At 36.1% G+C, this 9,533-nt stretch overlaps 2 protein-coding genes across 5 annotated transcripts; one reads left to right on the top strand and one right to left on the bottom strand.

The window, feature by feature from the left end:
- Window positions 1-1,018: 1,018 nt before the first annotated feature.
- Window positions 1,019-4,120, bottom strand: LOC144646347 (MRG/MORF4L-binding protein-like). Of its 4 annotated transcripts, none has more exons than XM_078505904.1 (4): window positions 3,898-4,120; window positions 3,697-3,821; window positions 2,977-3,109; window positions 1,019-1,949 (listed from the first exon to the last, which is right to left on the bottom strand). In XM_078505904.1, the coding sequence occupies exons 1-4, from the start codon at window positions 4,118-4,120 to the stop codon at window positions 1,813-1,815; spliced, it is 618 nt and encodes a 205-aa protein (XP_078362030.1). In that variant the 3' UTR covers window positions 1,019-1,812. The 4 variants fall into 4 exon arrangements, with proteins under 4 accessions (XP_078362030.1, XP_078362031.1, XP_078362028.1 ...); XM_078505905.1 differs by having other exon boundaries at window positions 2,986-3,109; XM_078505902.1 differs by having other exon boundaries at window positions 1,019-1,973; window positions 3,898-4,012.
- Window positions 4,121-4,139: 19 nt separating this feature from the next.
- LOC144646341 (uncharacterized) lies at window positions 4,140-9,167 on the top strand. Its single transcript, XM_078505894.1, has 4 exons — window positions 4,140-4,374; window positions 5,081-5,248; window positions 6,128-6,243; window positions 7,642-9,167. Exons 1-4 carry the CDS (start codon window positions 4,140-4,142, stop codon window positions 8,311-8,313), a joined length of 1,191 nt encoding a protein of 396 aa, XP_078362020.1. The 3' UTR covers window positions 8,314-9,167.
- Window positions 9,168-9,533: the final 366 nt, after the last annotated feature.

The raw sequence follows: 9,533 nt of genomic DNA, 5'->3' as shown, positions 1-9,533 counted from the left end.
TTTAATTTATGACACCCGGGAGACACATTTAGCTGCAAGGAAGCTATGGTTGTGTCATTTAGTATCAAATAATTAATTTCTTTGCAAACATTTAGTTTCATAGCGAATATTTGGCAAAATTTAATAACATAAGATTAACTTAGCCGTGACATAGTCCCTTTGACCCTCCTCTGCTTGTCAAACAAGCAAATGGTCTAGTCTAAATGTCCAGTCTAAAACATGAGCCAGCAGGTTCAAATTCAACATTAATAAGCACATGAGAGTTGAGGATCTATTGTAACATGAGCAAGAGTGAACTCCCATCAAATTTTGTTCTCTTTTGATCTGGCTTTTAGGGACATTTTCCCCCTGCCACTCACACAATTTCTTTGTTTCAAGTCTGAAGACTACGATCAAGATTCTCTTTTCCTTTACTGATTCACTTTGGGTAATTATCTATTCTTAGATGACTTTGCTTTAGATCAGGACTTTGCTGACTTTCTTAAAAAGTCAAGTGTCTGTCACATGACCTGTCTATGTATTTACAACTAAACTTACATCATTTCAACAGAAAGAAATTACGGTAAGCACATTTATTTGTATGTATTCAATAAAGTATTGTAACAACATGAAATAGGTCTGCAGACAAAGTAATTTCAGTTTTTCAGCTACACTTACATTCAGCTAATACTTTTAGATTCTTTAAAGGGGCTATGTCACGCAATTTTAGGTAATTCTATTTATTTTTGTTTATTGAGAGCTCTCAACTTTCATTTGGCAGAGCAAAAGTCTTTTATTGGCAAAATCATGACAAACAAGGATGATTTTCGAGCATTGTAAATGACACTTTCATACAAATTGAGATAAACTTGAAAAAAGTCGGGTCGACATTTTTCAAGTTTTCCCTGAACGCAATCTGTCTTATTCTTCTCAAATTTTGCCCATCCATGCCCCTTTTTGGCCTTGCTGTGTTTAATTTTTTTTAGTTCTTCTACAGTTTTAAGCTGTTATTGTGATATTTCAGTAATTCTATGACCAGTTGGTCAGTGCCGAAATTGCCTAATATTGCATGACACAGCCCCATTAAGTTGAACAATACATTTAAGGATAGCAGTTAATGACTGTTTATAATTCGAATATATACATTTAAAAACCAGCTGGCATATTAGTCAGTTTTTAAAAACAGTCCAAAGAACACTTATAATCTTTAAGAGTATGAAATAACCAAGAAAGACGTAAATGCATTAATGTCGCTGGCATATTTACAATTTCAGAAAAGACCATCCTTTAGCTCTAGCAAATCCCTCAGAGTTTAACTGAATTTAGTTGTAAGAGAATGATGTGTTAATTAGTTATTTTTTAAACTTTTTAAGCTTGGGTTTTGAGGTAACAAACAACTGTGAAAGTTTTGTAAACATTTCAAAATGGCCACACTATTCTACATTACAACCTATACAATTATAGAGTGTTGACTGTAAATGCTGGCTACCTTTTGTAAAGAAAAAACTTGTGAATGAATTCTCTACTGCTCAGACACAGTTGCATCACATAATTAAATTTACCAAAACCAAATGAAAAAATACAGGTGCAATGAGTTCCTCATTACAGAGGAACGCATTCTACCAGTTGTTAACTGTCAATAAAATAATTAAAAATTAATCTACATTGTACAATGTAGCTACATGTATAGGTCTTTGTGGGTTGAATAGCAACTATTAATCTTAGATATTTTTTAGTTTCAATAATTTATCACATAATGACAAGCAATTATTGAGACTATAATAATTTTCTCCTTTGTGGACTGTACATCAAACCTGAAACCAGGTCACTTTGCTACCGTCTTCTCTTGACTGATGACGGTGGATGAGGTGATGAAGGCTGCGAAGAACTTGCACTGTTCACTTGCCGCGTCCTCTTCCTCTTTGGGGATGAATCTGGTGTGGACGTGCTTGGTGAATTGCTGGCCAACCCTTGAAGTTTGAAGTTAAGAAGAGCTAAAATCAAGATCGCAACCTCTTAGCCATCGTGATCTGAGTTCAACCCCTGTTTTTCAGGAGTTAAACTTTGAGTGAGTCCAACCCAGGTTTCTTAACAAATGCACTTGGTTCCAAACATCTTGTGTGTTTACATTGCATCAGAGGTTTAGTTACAATGCATATTTTGGATAAACATGTGATGAGCATCTAGTACCGTCATAAAAATGTTCTATTGTACCCCAGGTATCTGCATGGCTGTTTCGAAACCTAGAAATGTTTCTCAGTAGTATGACATGATTATAACTGTAAAAAATACATCAAGCTCACGTTTTTTTTTTTTCAGATTGTGTCATTCCAGATTATAGCCACATCCACCCCATAGGAGGTCAGTAGAAATTCTAAGCAGGGGGGGGGGGTTAAAAATTGAAATATTTTAAAAGAAAGCATGAGGCTAAAATGGAATTTCCAAAGGGAGGGGGAGGGGTACAACCAAAAAACCCTTCCATGGAGGTAGGGTAATAGTATTTTCTGGAACAACATATTGCTAATCACTGCAAATATAAAGCAGTCTATCACTGCTGTATCAAGAACAACAATTGTAAATTATAATAAATTTGGCTGTCGAGACCTGAATGAGCTTGTTATAAGAGGACATTTATTTGAAGCTATGTGTATTAACAGTCCTTTCCTACAGTGTCACTTATTTTGCTGGTTCTATTTTTATATGAGCATTACAAACAAAAAATGTCTTGTTTATGAATTTACCCCTCCTCAGAAGAAAAGGGCCAACCTTTCAAATAGTAATAACCACTTTACAAAGCAAGAAACCTCCAAGAGAGTTTAAATGGGTTTTCCTTCAAATATCTGATTTTTCGCGCTCTACAAAAACCAGCATTTCAATCTACATTTGAAAATTCCAATTTTATCTGAAAACAGTGGATGAAGAACCACTCTGTAGATACACCAAACCAATGCATATTCCCATTTATAATCTTATTAACATAAAAAAAATCTTCTTTACCTGTCATACCTTCGTCAGCCACAGCAGATGATTCAGACGCAGATGAATGAGGCTTGGTACTAGACTCAAATATTTCATCAGGTAAATTAAACTCTGTTTCATCATTTGGAAACGGTATGCTCTCAAGATCATCCTGTATTAATCAAACAAACCAAGAAGCTCATTGCTTTGACCCAATTTCTATTTCCTTATAAATTATGGTAAAAGTGAGACATTACATCCAAAAATCCTATACAGCTCTGCTTGCCTGAAAGTATTCTTTGCCAGCAACTTCATGCCAGTACAAGTGGCTATTAAAATTTCTTTTTGGAAAGTTAATATTTCAAACAATAAGTGATTTCAAATTTATCATTCCGCATTTCCCTTGCAGCGGTTCCATTCCTGTCATTCCTGCATTTGTTTTTAGTACTTAGGCTCCACTCGGTTTTCAAACAAAACATTAGCCGAGGAGCATTTTCAACAGAATGTTTGTGAGGGAGCGCCCATTCGTCCCTTAGGACAAATAAATCGAAAAATAAACAAAGAAATGATACTAAAATACTTTAAAGGCAAAGAATTTACTAAAGTGAACCCCTTGCATACTAAAAGTTGTTTTTTAGGCAAAATGTAAAAAAATTCAACAAGTTTGCGTATGTCGCGATCGATGTGAGGGTATATTTCTCTCAACACTCGCGAAAAAAACAGAAGAAATAAGAATATATTTTAATCCTGACTACCCACCAATGCTTGTAGATTGTATAGTTCCTGTAAATGCTCCCATATTTGTTTGGAAGAAATGTTTCTTTTGCCAGTTGACGTTGCGAATTTATCGTGAATACACGCCATATGAAAATGTCGATTTATCCCTTCAAAACAAACAAGAGAACGCGTTAAAAAATTCGAATTACGAAAATACCAGTTAAAATTAACACTCTGACTCACCTACTGGTTTGTGCCCCTTCATAGAATGAAATAAACTGACTTCGAGTTCTGGCGTCCAAACCAAAACTTCTTCTGTAGACGCCATCTTGATTTGCTGTTTGGAATACGCATGATCAAAACGTACACCTGCTGGAAAGAATTTGATGAAACGCAGGCTCAAGTAGTAAAGTGTTCTCGGACTTTCGGGCTTTTCTCGTTTCAGTCGATTTTCAGCTTGGGACATCTCGCACGACTTTTAGAAAATGACAAGGAAAACTATTAAATCCATCCAAGAACTGGGAGAATTCTTCAAATACGGAGACGCAGGATCAAATAGCGACGTATGGGGTCCATTTAATCGAATTTTTAGAGTATCAATGAAATCCAGTCGAATGACTTTCCCAAAGATGTTTGAGGCAAAGTTGACCCGGTGGTTTCATTTGCCAGGCGACGAACATGAAGAACAATCCATCAAAAGAGCGGAGTTTCAAACTGTTGGTTGGTATTCACAAGTTAAAATTACTTTTTTAGAGCCTCGCTAGATACTTTGTTATAAACAGAGATTGTGGGCGAGATGAAGAGTGTGTATTCTGCCTTGTCAATCAATCAATGTCATTAATCAGTCAATCAATTAAGGTGGCTGAACACAGTTTTCCAATCTTTAGACTACCTTTCCTTTACTTTGCATTCACGTCTAAACCGTTGCAGATGACGAGTTTAAAAATTAGCAAGTTTCAAGATATTGCTGCAATTTTGTAATTTTTGCATGCCACTTTAGACCATGATGCGTTACTATGGTAACACAGCTAATTATAAATCAACCAAAAAGACTGATTTTTTTTACAATTTCAGAAAATTCAGTCAGTAGAATATTTTCGTCATTTGCATGCAACAAACATGGAGAAAAAATGACATTTTGACATTGAAGTAATAAAGGTTTAACAGGGGCAAATTTTAATTTTTTGCTATTTATATGTTTTCACGTATTGTCTTGGAATGTTTCAAAATCCCTTTGCTAAATTCTGGATATATATTATATCTAACATGTACATATAAGATAGAATAATAAACAAATTTAGGAAACAAGTGTCAATTTAGAATGCCTTACCAAATGCGATAATGACTGTGCTTTGAACTGGTACATTCGCTAAAAAACAGAGTTTTCAAAACTGATATCTACTTGTTATTATTTCCTGGGTTGCAGTGAGAGTATTTGACCGATGGACATGCAACCAAACTTGTTTCAATGCTGCAAGAGCTCTCAAACCACTCAACAATGGAGAGGCAAAGCCCATAACCTGTATTGAAGTACCTGTAGGCTCCAAAGTGCCAGACTGTGACTTCTGCACTCCACTGGAGTTTACTGCTGCAGGTAATGCTGTTCGCATGAACTTATTTCTAAAAAGAATAACACAGACTACTGTTTGTATTTTAGTAAGTGATGAACTGGGTCCTGTAAGGCTCAGATAATTAACAGACTCTGGCAGTGGGCCAAGCCAAAAACCTCCGACCTGTCCAAGGGAGTACTATCTTTTCCATCTTGGACAACTGGGTTTCCAATAATATTTTGTCCAGCAGATTTTTAAGACAGGTAAAGTTTCCCTAGCCTGTTCCAGGTGTTTAGTTAATTAGGGATGTCAAATGGTAAATGCAAGACTTGCGAGATGGCGAGATTGATATCTTTTCTGCGAGCCTGAGACCTATTTAGTCTTGCAAAAGAAATTGAGACTCCGAAAAAGCGTCAAAGAAAAATTCGAGACGACGAGACCCCTGAAATTTGGCTAAAATTTTGCGAGACACGCAGTTTTTGAGGGACCATTCACCACCCCTTTAATTGGGGGAGCAGTGCAAAAAAAAGTAAAAAACATCCTTGTCCTTTTTTCCCTAACCAAATTCCTGAAATAGGTTATTAATCTCCCAGACTTCTCTAGATAAAATGGACTTAGTTTAGTCCAACCCAGTTTTCCACAAATTTTTGTTTACTTTAATGGAGACAGACAGACAGTTTGCTATGAATTTACATTCACTTGTTGTTTTCTCGTATTTGAAAAAAGAAAAAAAAAAGGAAGCAGTTGGACAGAAAAGAACAATAATCAGTATAAAATTATTACGTACATTCACTCACTGCTCATTTCTGTGACTAAATGTACTGGACTGCCCCAGGCAATTTAGTAAATAATACTACAAAAAAAATAATCTGTCCAGCATAATTATGCCTTGAAAAATCAGTAAACCATTTCTATCTTTTCAGATCTGTGGGGTCGGTTGGAAAATGAAAGTGGTTTGACAGCATCCAATGTTGCCAAGTATGATGGACTACACAGTATGGTGGTGTTTAAAGAACATCCACCAAGCCATATGAACAAGGTACAAAAATGAAATGTTACACATAAAACTGAAGAGCTTATTGTGTGGTTCCGGAAAATGTCTATACCCCCACCCCCCACACAGAAGGGATTGGAAACTCCTGGAGTGGGGGGGGGGGGGGGGGAAGGGTCTCATCAACCAAAAACTTTGGTGGAGGTATTGATGGTAATTTTTAGAACTGCACATTTTTATTACGGTAACTGGCAAAACATTGGAACACCACAGCTGCAGCTTCACTACATGATATGCTTGTGTTCTCAGTAACTGCTTGTTATTTTGGATTGAAAGAAATTTGACAATGTTTTATTTCCATCATTCAAGCACTTGAGTTAAATCTGGAAACAAAACTAAAACTACGGGTACATGAAAATATTTGCAAAATCCAAACATTGTCCTGACCACCTACGATTGTACAGATCAGCTTAGTGTCAGCTGTTAATCCAGCACAGCTGGCATTTGTGTGACTCACATGACTGCTTTCTTATTATTTGGACTTTCCCTGATAATACCGTCGCTTGCATCTAAGCGTGAACACGTGCCGCCGAAACATGATCTAATTGGGTATCAAATGTGGCATGATTGGTCATCAAACGTTTGAAGTTTAGCAGACCGTAACGGCAACTTTCGCGCCGAAACTTCAACACATTCCGGTTTGAAAAAATCGAAATGGCGGAGAGATTGGGTATCAAGACTTCCTTCGACAAATTGATCCTGATCTGTGTCAATATGCATTTGCAGGTTCACTTGAATCACTTCTGGTGCAAAGTTTCGCCTGTACTCAGTGTTTATGGTGAGCATTTTGAGCGTGAAAGTTGTCGTTACGGTCTGCTAAACGTCAATGTTTCATGGCGAAACATGCCATGTTTGATACCCTATTAGTTCATGTTTCGGCGGCTCGTGTTCACGCTTAGATGCAAGCGACGGTATTTTGTCTTTCAAACAGGAAATACTTTAAAGTAGCTATAAACTTTCATCAGCTATCCAAAGCTTCTTGTTCTATTTTCTTTAATCTCTCCTTACAAAATACACAAACAACATGTATTATTTAATTTACTTAAAATGACTTTCTCATCATGTAGTAGAGTGGAACTTCAATATAACAAAGAGCCAAATGACTGGCAAAATATGTTACTTATAACAGGGTTTCGTTATGTCAAGGTTTTTCTTGTTATTAACTCTTACTGAGGTCAAGAATATCAACCCTTATACCAAGGTATTTGTTATATAGGGGTTGGTTAAATCAAGGTTCCACTGTAGCTTGTAGTTTGAAAATAAGTGCCTGGGATACCCATAGGCAGATGTAAGGGTGTGAGGGACAGGGGGGTTATGGTGTACCAGGACATACAAGGTTTGTTAGGCTGACCTCAGTTCTTATAATCCCTGTGTTATTTATTTCAGACAAAGTTGTTTGATGTGCTGGAGTTGTGTACACAGTGGTTTGAAATAACTCACAAAAACAATCCGCAAGCTATCTACCCAATCATGAACTGGAATTGCCGCGCCCGAGCGGGAGCATCACAGCACCATGGGCATTCGCACATGCTCTTGGCAGAGAATTTCCATTACGGACAGTGGGAGGGTCTAAAACAGGCTGCGAAGTTTTATTCCTTGGAAAATCCTGGCTGTAATTACTTTGATGATCTAGCAACTGCCCACAAAAACCTTGGCCTTGCAAAAACCTTTGGAGAAGCCTGTGTCATTGCCCATTTAGCACCCTTTTGTGGCTATGAGTTCAAGGTGATCTCATGGAACTATGACGACAATTTCAAGCTGGCTATAAGTGAAGCAGTCGATGCACTTATTTACAAGTTTGGCTCTGAATGCTTCAACCTTTGCGTTCACTTTCCCCCGCTTCAAAATGGAAAACTTAGAGAAATTGCAACGATGGAAGAGATAAAAAACCAAAGCTTGGAAACAGGTGATGTTGCGATGCCTTTTATGGCGCATCTTGTCGACAGGGGAGGAGTGAAAAGTTCATCGTCTGATGTCTGCGGCATGAGAATTTATGGAAGTGCTATAGTTAATGAAGATCCTTTCTCGATTTCTCAGCAGTTAGGATGGAAAGAGTGAGCTGGGATTGATAGTTTTAATTTTATTTTTTAATAATGAATCAATGATGGATGTACCAATCAAAGTACATCGTATTTTTGATTATTTATTTTTAAATTATTGTCTGCCATTTATAGAAGTGCTATAATTGTTAATGTATATCCTTTCTCAATTTCTCGGCAGTTAGGATTGAAAGAGTGAACTGGGGTTGATAGTTTTTATTATTATTATTTAATAATGTATCAATGATCAATGTACCAATCAAAAGTATTTATAATTATAATTTCTGTATCAATTTTTATTGGCCATTTCCAATTGCTGATTCAATTTTCCTTGAGAATGTTTTTTTTAAATACTTCTACCAGGGTAAATTATTCCCTACCCCCTGATGAGAAAGTATTTTCTTACATGCAAAAACGTTGTAAATAAAATGATGTTCTCATTAGTAGAACAATGTATGAATGAGTCTAGTTTAGGAAAAAAGGCAACAAACAACTTTCTGTACTAAGACTTTTTCCAGACTTCAGTAATTAAAAACATTTCCAATCTAGAGCTGTCCCTCAACAAATTTTGCAATTTAATTTACAAATCAGAAAATATTTTACCAAAGACTCTTTACTATTATAATTAATTTGTATTTGCTTGGTGGTCAAATAACAGCCCATGGAATGGTACTGGACTTTATTTCCAGTATAGCCCAGTGCACTACTTGTCACATGTCCCAAGGGGATAATCATTATTTTTCAATAATATTATTGACTTATTAGACAATATATTAAAAATTAGTTGGAAACTCTTACTAAGACAAGCACATTATTTTGTAAAAAAATCACTTTTAATTGTAGATATACAAACTGTAGCAGAAGTGCTAATTAGTTAAAGGATACGAAAACTACTTTTAATCAATTTTCATTAAAAGGTGTAATAATAATATAGGGTATGACATTTTAAATTTATTTAATTTGTTGTGTGGTCCAACAAAAATTTCAGCAGTTTGCAGTAGTATTTTTAACAATGACTAAGGTATTTAAAATCCTCTTTAGCACTGTAGATGTATCTTAGCCAGAATTGATACACTAATTAATTAGCTAAGAACCTTTTTCATAGATGGTGAAACTAGCTGAAGCAGTAGTGTATGCTCTTCATTGTTTAGTTTGCAGTGGCTGTAGGTTTTAGGTAGAACTCAGTTCTACTTTGTGCAACATGTTGCTGCAATTTGCAGCACTGAAATTTGTTGCGAG

This window comes from Oculina patagonica, chromosome 3, assembly GCF_052425735.1.
Source record: "Oculina patagonica isolate OP01 chromosome 3, crgOcupat, whole genome shotgun sequence".
Taxonomy (NCBI): domain Eukaryota; kingdom Metazoa; phylum Cnidaria; class Anthozoa; order Scleractinia; family Oculinidae; genus Oculina; species Oculina patagonica.
Note: the sequence above shows the minus strand (reverse complement) of the source record. Positions and strands in the feature narration are given on the sequence as shown.

What these genes read in the sequence shown, in the direction of transcription:
- LOC144646341 (XM_078505894.1), top strand. Translation starts at nt 4,140, where the DNA reads ATGACAAGGAAAACTATTAAATCCATCCAAGAACTGGGAGAATTCTTC. An exon ending in AGCGGAGTTTCAAACTGTTG is followed by an intron (nt 4,375 to 5,080) that starts GTTGGTATTCAC and finishes CCTGGGTTGCAG; the next exon opens with TGAGAGTATTTGACCGATGG. An exon ending in CACCAAGCCATATGAACAAG is followed by an intron (nt 6,244 to 7,641) that starts GTACAAAAATGA and finishes TATTTATTTCAG; the next exon opens with ACAAAGTTGTTTGATGTGCT.
- LOC144646347 (XM_078505904.1), bottom strand. Translation starts at nt 4,120, where the DNA reads ATGTCCCAAGCTGAAAATCGACTGAAACGAGAAAAGCCCGAAAGTCCG. An exon ending in GAAGGGGCACAAACCAGTAG is followed by an intron (nt 3,822 to 3,897) that starts GTGAGTCAGAGT and finishes TTTGTTTTGAAG; the next exon opens with GGATAAATCGACATTTTCAT. An exon ending in GGCTGACGAAGGTATGACAG is followed by an intron (nt 1,950 to 2,976) that starts GTAAAGAAGATT and finishes TCAAACTTCAAG; the next exon opens with GGTTGGCCAGCAATTCACCA.